This window comes from Nycticebus coucang, chromosome 2 (assembly GCF_027406575.1).
Source record: "Nycticebus coucang isolate mNycCou1 chromosome 2, mNycCou1.pri, whole genome shotgun sequence".
Classification (NCBI taxonomy): Eukaryota; Metazoa; Chordata; class Mammalia; order Primates; family Lorisidae; genus Nycticebus; species Nycticebus coucang.
In genome coordinates this window covers 125,415,147-125,433,757 of record NC_069781.1, presented here as the reverse complement: position 1 = coordinate 125,433,757, position 18,611 = coordinate 125,415,147, and the positions used below count along the sequence as shown (strand labels likewise).

The 18,611-nt window shown below is 37.5% G+C and overlaps 1 protein-coding gene across 7 annotated transcripts in view; it reads right to left on the bottom strand.

The window, feature by feature from the left end:
- MCTP2 (multiple C2 and transmembrane domain containing 2) overlaps nucleotides 1–18,611 on the bottom strand; it is a 254,048-nt gene that overhangs the window by 5,594 nt on the left and 229,843 nt on the right. For all 7 annotated transcript variants that reach the window (XM_053581767.1, XM_053581769.1, XM_053581768.1 and 4 more), the window contains 2 exons: nucleotides 7,218–7,327; nucleotides 1,154–1,251 (listed from right to left, as the gene is read on the bottom strand). In XM_053581767.1, the coding sequence (XP_053437742.1) occupies nucleotides 1,154–1,251; nucleotides 7,218–7,327 (208 nt within the window). The remainder of the gene's footprint in view (nucleotides 1–1,153; nucleotides 1,252–7,217; nucleotides 7,328–18,611) is intronic.

The window sequence follows — 18,611 nt, the reverse complement described above, 5'->3', positions numbered from 1 at the left end:
GGTTCCCCTCAAAAGGAGCAGAGGATGCTATCTATACCTGTCAATCTTCATTGCAAAACACATACTAGGGGCCAGGTTATTATTTTTAAACCGTGTAATGCAAATGTTACAGAATAAAGTTACCTCTATTGAATGTATCTCACAGCTAATTATATCACAAAAGATGAAGGTTAAAGTAAAAAATTGCATGACTGAATCGATTTTAATTTCTTCAACATGGAAGGAAGGGGAAAGACACTCTTAAGTTTGAGCCCCATGTCCCTACTGACCACCTGGAGCTTTCAGGGAACCAATTATATTACAGTGGCCCAGAGATAAAAATCGATACTTGATTTGGAATTCTCTCAAATAACAACAGATTGTATCTTTGATCATCTCAGGGATATTTCATACGGTGGTCTCCCCGTCTACCTATTCAACAATTGCTTTTCTCCATTAGAGAAACTGCTGCCCGGCCCCCTTCCTCTGGATTTATAAGCAGTCTGAACTGCAGGGGCTGGATTGAGCTACTCCACAAGACTTTCTGGCATTGTTGCTTTCCTTAATCTCTGTGTATCCACAGAAATGGAACTATGTGAATATTACCTGTGAATGATATTTTCGATTGATTTCAAATTATTTCAGACCATCTCTGCCTCTATAAGAGTAAGTGGGGGCTTTTCCCTTGACTTCCCTATGTCTTTAGAGGAAAGACGAGAGAAAGGAGGCCTAAGAGATAATCAGCACTAACAAGAATGAAAAGAATAATCCTCTTGTCCCCTCACATCCCCTAAAATGCCTGCCATCTGGAAAAAGAAGAAAATAACCCACACGCCCCAGCTTTTGGAGTGCATGTGATTCTGCTCACTGAGCCCATCTTATCCCCTTTAGGGAGGCAAACGATCAAAGTGGAACAAAAACCCGTGCAGGGCAGCCACACGGTATGAGTTCCAGACCATCCTTAAGTAGCTCTTTTTCAGAATCATTTTCTCCAATCATGTCTTTCTTTGGACAAAGGTTTTCCTGCCACCTCCCTGCAAGCCAGGCCTCTTTAAGGATTTTCTGGCTCCTTATCTCAATTACTCACAAAAGCCAGACCTTGTGCTCCTCTGGCTCGGAGGCTGGCCAGACTTCAGCTTGGGGCCCCTGTTGGTGGTGACCATTCATTACATACCTTTTGAACATCAGACGGTGCCCTGGAGAGGAAGTCTAATAACTCATTATTGTCGATGGAATAGGGATTTCGAAGCTTCTTAGTAAATTTATTTATCCCTGAAAAATAGAAACATCAGAGATCTCTTTATCCATCCATCCATCCATTTTTAAAAACTTGCCTGAATGGGGGGAGGAGGGGTATTCACAAATAAAAATTAGTGTGAAAACAATTACCAGACCTCAAGTCATGCACATGTTGCTGTCATGTGGAATCATTCACAAATGCCTCTTCCTGGAGGCAGACAGGGCTGCTGGTGAGGAAGGGCTCTGTCTTCTTCAGCTGTGAAAATCCCATTACAATCCCAGTGGCAGGGCGAAAGAAACACACGCTCAAACTAGGGAGCGCATGAGCTTTTTTTGGAATGCGCTGATTAACAGTCTCCTCGGCTATGAAAACAAATGTCCCAGATGGGAAAAGGCCTTCATTAGCCCAAACAAGTCCCTGCTTGGAAGCTCTGGACCAGACACAGCAGTGGGAGATGGAAAGCGCGAGTTGTTTTTCTGTTGTTACGAAGAAACTGCAGTCATCTGTCTCCCCCCACCTCCAACTCATTTTCACAGGTTTCTTTTCCCTCACAGCAGAACAGAACTTGACATGTTGATTGTACTTGGATGCTGCAGGAAACTGTGAAAAGTTATTATTGGAAAATTATCTTACTATGGTTGCTAACTTAATTTATGGGACCGCAACACGGGTGCGTGGGATTGTCTGGGCAAGGGAGTACGTGCTAATTTAGGACAAGGATGATGCTAATTGGAAGGGGGTTCGGCATTTACGATGTCAATGCACCACAGAGCAGCCCTCCTTGGGGGCTGCACTCTGGGCTCCTGGGTGCTGAAGAACAGGCTTTGCTGATTGTCCGTTGCCTCTTCAGAGGAGAGTTCTCCACCACATTTTATCTTCTCCCTGTTCCTTGGAGCTGCTTTGCTTGTATCAAGAGTTCATATGCTATGTAGTCCTTTCACCAAATGTCAACCCTTTTTTCATGTTGAGTTTTAGAAACAGAAAGACTAGGTGGTCTTCTGAAGTTTTGCCACAGGGTGCTTGTTTAACAAGGATGGTATCTGAAGGGCTGTCATTCCCAATGACGCCGAATGAATTCTTAGCTTCGCTGTGCTCTGAATGGCTCTTACTTAGAAGCCAAGGTAACATTAAACTGTTCAGTAGTCCCCAACACACAAAAGGTTTGATGTGTGTTTTTTTGTTGTTGTTCATTAAATATTACTTTGCTTTCATCTGAGGAGGAGGCTTCCCGCATGGCATTATACCTGACACAATGACAACCTCCAGTTATTTCTTTGGAGGGTCAGATTTACATCTGCTTTGCAAATGGGAGCTAGCCATTGTTCATGAGTAAATGGTGGCTTGGTGGTTGGGCTGGGGAAGGTTCGTAGCAAAACGATCCCTTTCGCTCAAGTCAAAGCTGCACTCTGCCTTTCTTCCCTCTACCCCCACAGCAAGCTTCATGTTTCTCGCTAAAATTCCCCCAAGCGTTCCTTTACACTAAAATACTCTCACTGTGTTATTCTAAAGACATTTAATTGTAGCATGGGCTTTTTGGCAAAAGAAAACAGACGAGGCAAAATGATGAAGGGAGACAAAGACGTATTGAGAAAAGATATATCTTCTATTGTTAATTATATATAGTGTGCGCATCTGGAGTCTTTACAATGAGCAGCAAGGCAGGGATAATATCAGAGCCGATCAAAACACTGCGTTCTTAGTGACTGAGAAGATTATAAACCTTCACAGTAGCTCGGATGCACCAATCAGGGCAAAAGTAGTCCACAATGCACGGAGACTGTCCATGATGGAAAAAAATAGAATACAAATTACAAGGCTCTCAGATTGCATGTTTCAGAAGTGCACCTTATTTATTAAGGTGCCTCAGGCTCAAATGTTTCAGTAATTCCGCCATAGTGTCAACAGGAAATGGGTCATCCTTGGTCATCTTTGGTCCTTGGTCATCTTTCACAGCAAGAAAACAAGGGTTATTATGATGCAGGACCACTGGGGCTCCAGTTCTGGCTTCATGATCACTTGTGTGATTGTGGGTAACTCACTCAACTTTCCTGTGCCTCAGATTTCTTATATTAAAATTTGAATTATAAGCACCTGCCCTCTATGGGTTGATGGGAGAATGACATTGGATAGTAGAGGTGAAAGTATTTTGTACCTGAAATGCACCAATGATGTAGAGGGCTAACATCATTACTGTTGTCAATAAGACAAAGGTGGTGGTGATAGGAAAGCATCTTGATCCTATCGGGCATGTGACCACACACCCAAATTGGGAAATCATGGCTTCATCTGGTAGCATGCTAGACACCCCTTTAGATTTTGTTTTAACCTATACCATACAGGTAGAGGGTATATCCAAAAATATATTTGGATAAATGTTTTTAATCCAAAAACTGCAGAAATACAACAATAACAACAAAAATCAAGTGAAATTTAAATACCAAAGGATAACATTTGAAAAATACATGGTCATTTAATGGTCCTATTCTTAGATCACTATGAAAATTTTGAGACAGACTGTCTTATGGTCTGTTACTTCACTTCCAAGAAACACAGTTCACAGAATCCTTTTGGATTCACCCAGGGAAGTATCAGTGCTGCTGAGAGGGCTTCATTTGCTTCCATCTGCATGGATTTTGTGTATCTGAAAGCTTTCATAATGACCCACGTATTGTAGACTGATCAGTGGGCTAGAATGAGGTCTCCAGAAAAAGAAACAAAAATAAGAAAACACTTAGAGAAAGTCAGAAGGGATACAAAACTGCATAGTTGCTTTGTATTTTGGTCATTTGAGAATGAGTATTCAAAACATAATGATAGTACAATTTTCAGGTATATGTATGAGTGACTTGGCACATAGTTCCAAGTGGATACATTGGTTGGGTGGGGCAGAGATTCCCAAACTCCAGTCATCGTCAATGTAAGAGATACTGAGACATCAAATGAAGATACAAAGGTAAATAAGTCATCATCCCTTCTTGCAAAAAGCTCAGAGTTTAGCTTGGAGAATTCATATCCATGTTGAAAAAAGTAGGAGTGGATTAGAACAGAACTGAAAAACTGTAATCAAAACATCTATGATGAAGAATAGAATAGAAGGAATATGGGAAGTTTCTCAAGAGAATGGAAAACCCACATGGGATCTATCCTACGAAATTCTCTGCCTTCTGGAAACACATGCATCAAATAAGTGACTCAAATTTAAATAATGGTTCCTAAAATAAATGTCAGGTAGCCTTCTGAAAATCTACTTCTCAGTTAATTTTCAAAAGTCACACTCTTCCCCAAGAAAGGTGGTGGCCAACAAAATGTCATCTGCATAGAATGCAGATATTAAGCATACAGACCCATTCATACAAAAAATATTTTTAAGTACTCATTAAAGATCTATTACCTGTATATAGATGCACTAGGAATTACAGGGCTAAAGCAGAAAACAAAAGTATCTCACCTGTCAAGACCTTACAATGATTTGAGGGGGCAAGGAATATTTTACAAAAATATTATTTGGGTATACAGAATATGGAAATATAGTACATACAGTTAAATATTTTTTCCAAAGAATTATAAACATAAAAAGATTGAGGATCTCACTTTTAGGACTCAATGAAAATAATAAATAACATAGAATAAGGGAAGTCTTCTGATCTTAACAAAGTTAAAAGGAACACTAGAAGTTCAAGACATATAAATTTATGTTCTACTAGGGGAGAGAACATGCAGGGAATATGATGATATAAGAGATGTGCAAAAGAACATCCTGGGCCCATGAGGGGATAATTAAATTGTCTTAGAAAAGAATAATCCCTGGCTCGGCGCCCATAGCACAGTGGTTATGGTGCCAGCCACATACACTGAGGGTGGCCTGAGCCAGCTAAACAACGACAACTGCAACAAAAAATAGCCAGGTGTTGTGGCAGGCGCCTGTAGTCCCAGCTTCTTGGGAGGCTGAGGCAAGAATATTGCTTAAGCCCAAGCGTTGGAGTTTGCTGTGAGCTATGACGCCATAGCATTTTTGCGAGGGTGACATAATGAAACTCTGTCTCCAAAAAAAAAAAAAAAAAGAAAGAAAGAAAGAAATTTAAAAAAAAGAATAATGCCTAATAAAATTGCAGGAAATATTCCAAGATGGTGTGGCAGGCCTTACAGAATAAGAGGCAACAATAGATTACCTGTTGACTGTGAAGGACTTTGCCTGCATGATCCATAGTAATCTCATCAATAAAACTATAAACTCCTGTCAAAATAAAACCAAACAGCCAGACACAGAGTAGAAGAGCCCAAAGGGTTACAGTCAGCCCACTGTCAACCCAAGAGAGCATAATTAACTCCATGCCGATTAATAATTTTATCCATAAAGTGAATAATAAATTAACCAATATTTCATTAAGTAGATGCAAAAAGTTGTTGAACTGCTGCCAAGAATTTGGAAGATAAGATCAGAAGTCAAAGTGATTTGGGTCCATAGAAATAGGAGTTGGAATCTCAAACTTGAAGTTGAAAGGAGGAAATAGATTTATTAGTGTTTGTGAAAGTAAAACTGTATAGAAACGAATCAAGTAAGCACCAGAATAATAAAGAAACAACAATGATTAATTTAGAAACTAGGACAGATTAACTGAAAAGATGTAAGCTTTGTCCATGCAGAAAATGTTCAGTACATAAAGTGTTCAGGGAAATACTTCTTGCAAGATATGTCTTCTTAATCAGTGGGCCCTGAAAGGCTCCAGGCTCTTTGGTAAAGACCAATGTCCAAGCATTGTTGCAAACTAAACATACAACAACAACAAAAGTAAACAAGCAAAAACCAAGCAGAGACATAAGACTTTCTCCAAGGACAAGGACCATCAAGGATTATAGAGGACCCCGAAGAGGGCGTTAGAATACAGCCTTGCACTATGCTCCCTGAAAATCACCCTGCTTCTGTAATTTTACACATATGAGTTCTGAATGTCCAGGTTTGGCTTTCCTTGTCAGCAGGTTTCTACCTTTGTGAGGTCTCTGTGAAAGGGTCTATATTAAATGGTGTCAGGAAGGTTGTAGCTTTTATCCAGCATTTGCAGGCTTTCGGCTTTTGCTTAAAGATGAATGCGTCTCAACACAGTTTTTCTCATCTTTGTGATTTCCCCTAACATCTTCACACCTGACGATCCCTAGAAGTGATGATGGTGGAGATCTCAGCAGCAGTCATTGGAGCTAAGTAATGGAAAACTGGGACTGACAGACTCTTTGTGGATAAGGGCCAGCTGCTTCTGCAATAATTAAGTTACTGCAATTCATACTCCCTATCCAGAGCCCACCCAGCAAGACACACATATTCACAAAGCTGCCTATATTTTGTTCAATTGCTAGCTTGAGTATTACATCAAGTCATGAAATTTATTTCCAGTTTTCCATTCTTGTTTCTCCTTTCCTTTTTTAAGCATTCAGACTTTATATAGGTATAGCAGTTCCCCTGATAAATAACAACTTCCTCTTTTTTCAGGAGGTGGTTAGGTAGTCACAGACTAGCCCCTCCTCCCTTTCCCCTCACCACTTCTGGATTTAAGAATGAGGTTAGGTCAATTATTTTTTTCTCCAAGAGAGATGAAGTGTCAGGAGCAACCTGGCAGTGGCCAGATCTACTTTTACATAATATTAAAGGGCAAGATGCAGGTGTTTGCTCACTGTTTGAACAGGGTTTCTATAAAGTTAGTGGGCCAGAGCAATATATTATTCCAGGGAATTTATGAGTAGGAAAGCCCAAAGGGAACTGGCAAGCACAAGCACAGTTTTATTTTTATTGCAATTATGCAAGAGGCCTATAAATATCTATGCTGATCATTCACGTAACCGGCCTTTCCAGGGAGGTCCTCTAAGTTTTTGTTCCCAAAATGCTTTCCTTAATCTCACATTTAATTGCCAACAGGAGTACATTTAAAGGTAATAGTTGCACTTTAAAAATGAGTAACTGGTTCTTACCTGGAATTGATTGCTAAAAAAAGGACCATGCCAAACTTACCCCAGATTAAAATGATGTACCGCAGTGGAATGAAATACAGAGTGATGGTGGCTGCCGCCAGAATCAAACAGGCCAGTGAAGAAAGGAAGGGGACGGTCCAGTTAAAGGTGCTGTGGACAAACCACACAAATATCATTTCCCCTGATGTTCAACAACTGCCAAAGTCATCTTGTCAGGTTTATCTTACGGCAATAGTTAAATAAATAAATAAGAAAGAAAGAAAAGGAAAGGAAAGAAAAAAGCAGGTCTACCAGAAAAGTTTCTTTAAAAAACTGGAGATAAAATTCTAACACACTGATTGGGTACTAGGAAAACATTCGTGAGAAAACAATCACAGACCAGCTGGCATTCTCAATTCGTCAGAATATTGGTGACTTTGCCCTCCTGGAAGGAATAGTTTCTAAGAGAAGATTTTTAGCTGTAAAAACTGATGACAAATATTTCTTTCCACAATGGCTCTGTGCATGGTGATCATCAAAACTAGATCTGCAGTCCCCAACCACTGCCCAGGCCACAGACTGGCACCTGTCCACAGCCTGTTAAGAACTGGGCCGCACAGCAGGAAGGGAGTGGCAGTTGAGGGAGCAAATCTTCATCTGCAATTACAGCCACTCCCCATTGCTTGTATCAGCACCTGAGCCCCGCCTCTTGTCAATCACCAGCAACACTAGATTTTCATAGGAGTGAGAACCCTACTGTAAACCTCACGTGGCAGGCATGAAGGTTGCAGCTCCTTATGACAGTCTAATGCCTAGTGATCTGAGGTGGAGATGTAATGTGCTTGAATCATCCCAAAACTATCCCCCCAGACCCCCAGCTGTCTTCCATCCATGAAACCATCTGGTTCCTGGTGCCAAAAAGGTTGGGGGCCACTGGAGATCACTTCTAAGTCAATATTATCTTTCTCAATTAAACACTGTTGCTAGTAAATATTTAGAAAAGGGAGAATATTATTACAGTGCCTTGGTAGAATTTCTAAACTTATTTAATCCAGAAAGCCAACAGTGCCCTGAAATGGGTAGAGGAGAATTTGGCTAAACCATTACACCACTGATCATAGAAAACGTCAGTGATTTCACCATGTATTACTGTCACAGAGCTCCTGGCCTATCTTGTTGTGTTTATTCTCTGCTTTGACTTGCATGGAAATGAAGATCTAGAGCAAGGGCTGTGGAACTGGATACACTGCGGAGATTCTTATGTAATTCTAGAAATCTAACACCCTACTGAGGGTTTGTGGGTCTCTATCTTCATATACAGATTTATATGTCAACCATGAGAGTTTGTGGGTCTCTATCTTCATATACAGATTTATATGTTGACCATTTTCCTTGTGCTAGAAATACAAAGATGTTGTCTTTTGTGTGTGGAGGAGCGACTTGAGGGGATGTTCAGGGATTTTAGAGGGAATAGTATATAATGGCTCATCATGCATTTAATATGTGCCATTTTGCTAATGTTTTTCATGTACAGTATTTAGAATGTAATGTTCCCAAGAATTCTGCCAAGTATAAGTCCCATTTTAGAGATAAACAAAGTAAGGCTAAGATTGTCTGATTTTTTATAATCATACTCACATCAACAGTGTAGGACAGGGGTCCTCAAAGTTTTTAAACAGGGGATCAGTTCACTGTCCCTCAGACCGGTGGAGGGCTGGACTATAGTTTAAAAAGAAAACTATGAACAAATTCCTATGCACACTGCCCATATCTTATTTTGAAGTAAAAAAAAAAAAAAAAAAAACGGGAACAAATACAATTCACACTGCCACATGTGGCCTGCAGGCCATAGTTTGAGGAACCCTGGTGTAGGAGAACTATAATTATGTCATCTTCTCATAAAGAAGCATCAATTTTTCTTTCTTTTTTTTTTTTTTTATTGAGACGAAGGCTCAGTTTTTGTCCAGGCTAGAGTGTCATGGCATTAGGCTAGTACACAGCAACCTCATTCTCCTGGATTCAAGAATTCTGCCCGAGTAGCTGGGACTACAGGTGCCCAATACCACGCCTGGCTAATTTTTCTATCTTGGTAGAGACAGAGTCTCACTCTTACTCAGTCTGATCTCACATTCCTGAGCTCAAGGGATCCTCCCAACTTAGCCTCCCAGAGTGCTAAGAATATAGGCATCAGCCACCATGACTGGCCATACTTTCAATATTTTTTAATCTTTGCCCATTCAGAGGTATAATATGTTATATATATATATATAACATATAATTAATTATATATATAATTTACTTCATTTACTTAATCTACTTAATTTCTCACTTCTTTTAATTATAAGCAGATTTGAGTACCTTAGCTGTATCTGTTGGCCAATTGTTTCTCAATTATTTCTAGGTTATTTATTTATTTTTGCCTAGGGCTACTATTTAGGAAAGTGCTTACGAAAATTGATTTATAGGGCAGCACCCATAGCTCAGTTGGCAAGGTCACTGGCCACATACACCTAGGGTGGCGGTTTCAAACCTGACCTGGGTCTGCTAAGCAATGATGACAACTGCAACCAAAAAAAAAAAAAATATATATATATATATATATATATATATAGCTGGGCGTTGTCACAGGCACCTGTAGTCCCAGCTACTCCTCCCAGAGAATCGCTTAAGCCCAAGAGGTGGAGGTTGCTGTGAGCTATGATAGCATAGCACTCTTCTGAGGGCTACATTGTGAGACTCTGTCTCAAAAAAAAAAAAAAAAGGAAAGGAAAGAAAAGAAAATTGATTTATAAAATATTGAGTTGAGTCTGAGTCCACACTCTATCTCTAATAACTCTAATTTCTCAACTTCCAGAAATTGATTTAATCAACTGAGCCATAATATCCTTTCTGCAAAATGGGGATTAATAATACCACCTATATGATAGGTTCTGCTAGAAATAAGAACTTAGACTTAATTAGTTCAGTATTTGGCACATTATAAAAAGTCAAAAGAAAGGAAAGTAGTTAGACTTTGCAAATTCTCCCTTGAACTATTTTGCTTGACATTTTCCTCAATAATTTGAACTATACCTTTGGATAGTAAAGAAATCAGTCCTTTGTCATGTTTGCTATGTATAAGATTGTTCCAGCTTGTTTCCTCATCTTTATGTTTATAATTTTTAAATTATGAAAATATATATTTTACATGACCAAATTTATTGTTGTTTTGTCAATTTTTAGATTTGGGTAGGCTTACAAAAGCCCTCCCCTAAGGCAGTGATATGACACCACCAATTGAATAATCACCATTTTCTTCAGTCTTTTAACATGCCCTGTTTATGATATTGTTAATTTCTACCTAGATGGGTCACTATGAAAATTTTGAGAAAGAATACATTATGGTCCATTATTTTACTTCCAAGAAACACAGTCAATAGCTCAATAGCATCATCCTTTCTGATTTATCTGTGTAAGTTTCAACTTGCTTGTATAAACGGTGTTGCTGAGAGGGCTTAATTTGTTTCTGTCCAAGTAAATACTGTGTTTCCTGATTTTTGTCTATCTCAAAATTTACAGAACGACCCATGGTCCTTTCCCAACTGCTCTCTTCCATAAGAGAACTGGCAGGACTTCCCAGAGGGCAAGTTCACAGTATGTGAAATGAACTCTACACTGCCCTGGTTCTGCCTGGCAAGAAATTTAACCTGCCCCTCTTCTTGCCGAAGGACAAAGAGGCAGCATGTAAATGTCTGTTCCAGCGTAGGCTGTAATACTCACAAAAGGAAATAACTTCAGTATCTTTAGTGAAAATTATTTAAATAAATAGCTAAATATCTCTAAATAAAGAAAAAAATCAAATTAGCTTTGTATTCTGCAATGCTATACAACTTTTTTAAAAAATGAGAATACAAAAAGAGTATTCTCTACTCCACACTGGAGGCTCAAAGCCAGATACAGTGAAGACCTAAACCATAAACATAAATAAATGTGCATACATATAACTATTACTAAATTGACATATGTATACACACCATACCTACAGGTTTTTCTACTGAAAGAACATCTCAAGGGTATAATTGAAATTGTTAATGGTAGCTCAATGGGATGGAAGGAAGATGGAAGGTATAGATGTCCAATTGGCTGCATTTACTTTTATAATGGACACACGCCATATTTATAATAAAATAAAAACAATATATTTTAAATTAAAACTAAAATAAGAAAAACAAATATTAGACTTGTAACTTTTTTTTTAAGTAGACATAGTGTATGGAAAATCATGGACAGAAATCCATGTCTGGGCAGTAACAAAACCCATCTTTTTATTTTACTCTTTTGCCCTGGTAGATTATTTATCAGCCCAGTAGCTTACAATTTAAAAATAATTCCTGTTCAACTTTTACTAGCTATGTGACTTAAAGCCAATCTGTTCAGCATCTCTTTGCTTTAGCTTTCTCTTCTATAAAATAGGAATAACTACTACACATACTTTATAGAGATGCTGAGAGGATTCAATAAGTTTATGAATATAAAGCACTTAAAACAATATCTGACACACAGACATTGTTCCCTATGTGTTGGCTACCCTTGTTTTTCTTGTTATTGCACAGAAGAGACATACATATAAAAAGAAAGCTAATTATATCAGGTAGCATTCTGAAAATAATATAAGTTACAAAAATGCATAAAATTACTATTATAAAATAAATGCACATAATAATTCCCCTTCTAGCAATACTACTCCACCTTTAAGAAAGAGTAAAATACTAGATTAAATAATCTTTAAAACCTTTTTTTAAGGAAGGAAAAAATGTCATCACTAGGTAGGCAGACGTGAAATAAGAAAATAGAATGTAAACATAAAATGAATTATAAGAACTCCAGGAGGTAGCTAAGCTTCAAAGTTAATTTTCACTCTAAAACTTTCTGCCCAATATTGGAATTCTGTTATCTACATGGTATGTAGTGGGCAGAAGATGAAACTCAGGACCTCCCCAAAGGGAGACTCTAATAGGAGACCATGTTTATAGCTTACATTTTCAGGGCAAAGGTAAGGAAGAAAGAAAGGAGGCTGCTGCTATAGACAAGTAGACATAGAGATGACTATCCATGACCTTGGTACAAGGTAGAGAGATTCATCATGGGAATTGGTGCTATCTGTGTATTTTGAAACACCTTAAGAAAAAAATTTAAAAAGGGATCTCAGGTGGGTAGTGCCCCAAGGTGACTCAGCAGTAATCTTCTCCAAGGAAATGCATCATAAACTCAGATGTCTGAGTACTCTAAATGTAAAATTCCAAGTAAGATGAGTGCATAGATAAAATGCAAAACCCAAAAGGACCCACGGCACCATGAGTAAGAGCCAGCAGAAATAACAAACAGCAAAATCTGAAACGAAATATTTCAATATTGAAATCTAATCCATCAATTAATAATGCTTAACATGTTAAAAGTCATAAAACAGAGGCTAGAAAATGTGATCAAGAAGAACACAATGAAAAAAAAAGAAGATCTGAAAGCAAATCAAATATACAGACAGTCCCCAAGTTACAAATATCCAACCTATGTACTATTACAGGTCATAGGTAAATCTACCTGTCCCAACTTACATACAAATTCAACTTACAGCAAACCTACAGAACCTATTTCACTCATAACCTAGGGACTGCCTATAATTTTCTTAAAGAAGAAGACAACTATAATGATTAAAGTTAAAAACCCAATGGATGAATTCAACAAGATTTTAAATTGCAGAGAACTAATGTAGCACACGACTGGGATTACACCTGCAATGCATCTTACAAGGGTACATGTGAAACTTAGTTAATGTAGAATATAAATGTCTTAACACAATAACTAAGAAAATGCCAGGAAGGCTATGTTAACCAGTGTGATGAAAATGTGTCAAACGGTCTATAAAACCAGTGTATGGTGCCCCATGATAGCATTAATGTACACGGCTATGATTTAATATTAATAAAAAAAAAGACTGTCCAACTAAAGTACTTAGAAGACGCCACAAAGAGCAAAAGGATAGGAGATATCAAAGACGGCTCAACAACATGGAATACAGATTAAGAAGGTTCCTGCATTGACTGGAAGACAGTAAAAATGACAGTTAATATCACACTGCAGTGAATCATGCTGTTAAAACCCTAGGATGACAAAGGAACAGCAAGAGTGTTTCAATTCCTACAAAGCAGAGGAAAACACAGAAGAAATAAAAAGACAGGGAGTGAACAAGTAATCTTTAATCACAGATTTAAATCTAAATACCTCTGTAAGTTGACCGCCCAAGGTACTGTAACAAACTGGTCAATATATGGAGGTGGTCAACATAAGGATATAGGCCTACTGTACTGATATGGACCATGTGGGGCACGTCTCATCTATGGAAATAAGATCAACTTAAGGAGGTGGTCAATGTAGGGAGGTGGTCAGCTATGGAAGTTCTATGGTGTATTAGTCTACCACATTAAACTTGAAAGAATATCACGTCACAATGAAAAAATAGTGATGGTCAGATCATGAGAGATACCTGAAACAAAAACACGTTAAAAAAAAGAAGGAGGAAAAGGAGATATACCGAAGAAACTAAAAAAGAAAGGTGGTACAGTAGTTGCCCCTTATTTGCAGTTTTACTTTCTGTATGTGCAGTTATCTGGGGGCTAAAATATTACATAGAATAAAATATTTTGAGAGCTAGACTATATTTGCATAATTTTATTACACATTATTATTGTCCTAGTTTATTAATATTTTTTAATCTCTTACTATGCCTAATTTATAAATCCAAGTTTATTATAGGAATGCAGATACCGGGTGGGGGGGTTCAACACAATATCTATAGAGTTGGGTACTATTCCTGGTTTCAGACATCCACTGGGAATTAAAACGTGTCCCCCATGGATAATAGGGGACTATTATATACCTGTATTCACATTAGTTAACAAGATATATAGTCAAAATTTTATTAACACAAATAGGTTACCGCATATTAATATGTGAGTCATTATGAAGGTTTTGAGATACACAAAAATCAAGAAATGTAAAATCTGCACAGAGGGAAATAAATGAAGCCCTCCCAGCAACACTGATAAGCCATGCAGGGTGAAATTTGCATAGGTGAATCAGAAAAGACGCTGTCAACTGTTTTCTCAGAAGTGAGATAATGGACCATAACACAGTCTCTCTCAAAACTTTCATAGTGACTCACATAAGCCAATCCACCAAGAAAACATAACAGTTTCAACATGTCCAAACCAAATATAGCATAGCTTCAAAATGGAGACACAGAAACTGACAGAACTACGGGGAGAAACATACAAATTCACAACCATGGCAGAATGTTTTAACACATCTAAATAACTGATAGAACGAGCCAACCAAATATAAAAATCAGTAAAGGTATAAAATACTTGAACACAAGCAGCACATTTAATTTAATGAATACATGCAGAACGACATCTAATAATTTACTTTTCAAACTCACAGGAAAAATCTACAGAAGTAGGTCACTGATGGGTCAACATTTTCTGATCATAAAGCAATTAAGTTAGAAATGAGGAACAAAAAGATAACTAAAAAAAATCTCTATATACTTGAAAATTTAGCAATACATTTCTTAGCCAAAAAATCTATCAAAATAGAAATTAGAAAATAGCTTTAACTAAATTTGAACGATAATGAAAATATTATGTGCCAAAATGTTTGGCACGGAACTGAAGTTGTGCTTACAAGAATGGCAGAGCTTTAAATGTTTATGTTAGGAAAGAAGAAAGATTGAAAATAATTGATCTAATTATCTATCTTAAAGAGCTAGAAAAAGAATAGTAAATTAATCACAAAGTAGAAGCAAGAAAATAATAAAGATAAGAGTAGTAATTAATGGAAAAAGGAAATAAAGAATATTAGCAAAGGCAAATGTTGGTTCTTTGTAGAAACTAATACAATTAATAAATCTTTCTCAAAAAGAAAGAAGGTAAAAAGCATTACCAAGCAAAAGTGTGTACAATGCTACAGATCCTACTGATATTAAATAAAAGAATATTACCCAAAAGTAGAAAATTTAAATGCAAGGGGAAAATGCCTTGAAAATTACAATGTATAGAAATAGAGATGAAATTAATAGAATAGTTGAATAGGTCTGTATGTATAAACTGAATATTTAAAATTATTCACTAAAAGAAAACTTCAGGCTCAGACATTTTACCACCAAATTCTGTCAAGTCTTAAAAGAATTCTATGCCTGGCTTACATAAATTCTTCCAGAGAACAGACAAAGAAAGAAAACACGTGATTTTTTTTTTTTTATCAGTTTAGAATAACTTTTCATCTATAAGGAATTTTCTAAAACAGAAAATAAATCAATCTCACTGATGAGCATAACGGCAAAAATCCTAAGCAAAAATAAATAAAATACAGCAATTGTATAATAGTAAAGTTGGATTTATTCCAGGAGTGTGATTCTTTTTAACATCTGAAAATCATGATAATTCACCACATTGACAAAATAAAGGAGAAAAACATGATCATTTCAGTGAATGCAGACAAAACTGCTGGGGAAAATTCAACTCACATTCTCAATAAAAACTCTTAGCAAACTGAGAAGAAAATGGAATTTTATCTGATAAAGCATCTCTTTACATAAATGTTCAGTAAACATTACTCTCAAGAGTAAAATGTTGAAAGCTTTCTGAGATCCCATACAAGAAACCAATGTCCACCAACACCAGTTCTGTTCAATATTGTACAAAAGCTGCTGAGCGGCATAGTATGCCAAGAAAACAAAGCAAAGAGTATAAGGAATGGAAAAAAGGAGGAAAAGGTTATTCTTATATGTTTACCTAATAAAAATACAGAATAATAATCTTTATATAAAAGCTTTTTTTATTTTTATTTATTTATTTTTTATTAAATCACAGCTGTGTACATTGATATGATCATGGGGCATCATTCGCTAGCTTCACAGACCATTCGACACACTTTCATCACATTGGTTAACACAGCCTTCCTGGCATTCTCTCAGTTACTGTGCCAAGACACTTACATTCCACATTTACCAAGTTAGTTTACTGTGACTATGAGATACAAATCAAATCAATATGGAAAAATTAATTTTGCTTCTATATATAAGCAACAAACAGAGAAAATAAATACTGCAAAACGATACCATTTAAAATAACACCTCCCCCCAAAATCAAGTATTTAAGAACCTACCTGATAAAAAAGTATTACACTTCTATACAGAAAACTCCAAAATAATATCGAGATAAATTCAAAATCATCTAAAAAGATTTTACACTGAAATACAACAGGACCACATAATAGAAAACTTACAATTTATCATGATTTCCAATGATTTCCCAATTGATGCAATGCTAATAAAGATTCCAGTAGTTGTTGGTTTGTGTGCAAGTGTGTGGTGTGTCATGTGTGTTTCTGTGTTGGGTGTTAGAAATGGAGTTGTATATCATATTCGCTCTGACAAACAGCCTGTCAGATTTACGCCTCCAACAGCTAAGTCAGTTGACTAATGCATTCCCTCCCCCGGCAACCCACAATCTTAATGTCAAAATACAGTAGAACCTCCATAGCCGACCACCTCCCTACACTGACCACCTTCATAAGTTGGCCAAATTTTCACAGACCAGACATGCGCCACATGTACCAGTCAGTAGAATATGTTAACCAGTTTGTTACAGTCCCTTGGGGAGCCAACTTACAGAGGTCCTACTATGTTTTCATAACAGGGGCAAAAAACGTTCACTGTGTTTAAGACATAAAGGAAGAAAGTCAATCAGTTTATGAAAAATATTTCTCATAGCACTTAACATTTTAAATAATGACTGCATGTCATCCACTGCTATAAATGCTACATGCAGTAATTCATTGAAGTCTTCCAAAAATGTTCTGAAGTGAGTTATTATTGTTATTCCCGTTCATACAGAGGAGGACTCTGGAGTCGTAAAAGTTCAATAAGTTGTCCAAGATCACTCACAGAACAGGGATTTGAACTCAGACAATTGGCTGAAGTGCCCAAGTTCTCTGCTTCTTCAGTAGGCACTTTAGAAAAAGGAAACAGGCCTGTGTTACTCATTTAACCCAGCTGAATATTCCTACTTACAATGCTGAGGATTTGATTCAAAGAGACTATTTATAATAACTCAAACACTGAAAACTGAAAAACCTCACTAATTTTTATCTGTCATGGAACATTATTCATAGAAAACTAAAAGTTGAAGAGCCTTGATAAATCAAAGCCTTCTCAACTCAAAATCAAACAATTTGCCAAACATGTTCACAGACTTCTCCAGTTTTCCCAACTTGGGAGCTCTCTTAAAGCCTACAAAGGGAACCTCTAACCTAGGCAGTTATGAAACAAATGAACTAAACTTCTCTATTCATTAAAAAAAAAATCCAAGGAATCCCCTCCATTCAACCATGCGGGCTCATCGACATGTAAGAATATCGATTTCTGAATTTCTAAACACTTGACAAAAATGATTGTGATCACATCCCGGAAGGTTGAGTGCAGATCCATTTTCTGGTTCCTCCCCTAACTAGCTGCCCCACTGTGTGGACCCCTGTGCCAGTGGCATTGATTTTATTGTTTCTGAGGCTTAGACGAATGACTCTTCTTCCCACAGAAGCAAAACCAACTTCAAGCGCAGCAGGTTACTTCTCCTGCACGCTGCTTTCCTTCAGATGTGCATGGTTCTCACACTGGCTGTGAATGCTTGCCTCCACCTGGCCTCAGCCCCCTCCTCGGTCCTGCTGCCTTTGCTAGCTGTCCCTTCTAACAGCGCTCTTACACTGAAGACACAATGGACCAATCTCTCTATCTTCCTCGGCAATTCAGCCAACTGAACCTGTTTTCCCACCATCATTGCTACACATTTCTCAATACCACGTCCAAGCCAGGACACATTCCTATGAACGTGCTCTCTAAGCTGTACAATGGAACATTTGCCAGTATAACATGCCTGTCTTTTCTCAGTGGATGTTAACCTCATTGTCTCTTCTGTGGAGGTTTCCCTAGCCACACAAGGACACAAATCCCTTCCTAATGACAGAACATAGGCCATACTTCACTCTCACAACCTATTCTGCCTGCTGTCTCAGGATAATATAAATGTTACATGTTAAGTAAAATGTCTGATTTACACATACATTTGAAATTTGTATAATAGCGGAGAAGGTAATTAGAGAAGGTAAAGTGGGAAAAAGGATATACAGTTCATTTTCTGTAAATGCACCACCACTGGGGTCCCTCCCACATCAGTATCAGGGAAATAGCTCAGAGAATTTTATGTAATTCTATTTATTTGCAAGTTGCCAAAAGTTGGGTAAAAATTTTCCTGGTTCTTAAGCAGCAAATTACAACAGAATTCCAACGGAGTTACACATGTCATCCCACTTGAATGCCCGGCAGGAACTTTAAGGTCACTGTAATAATGAATGGCCAAGGAAT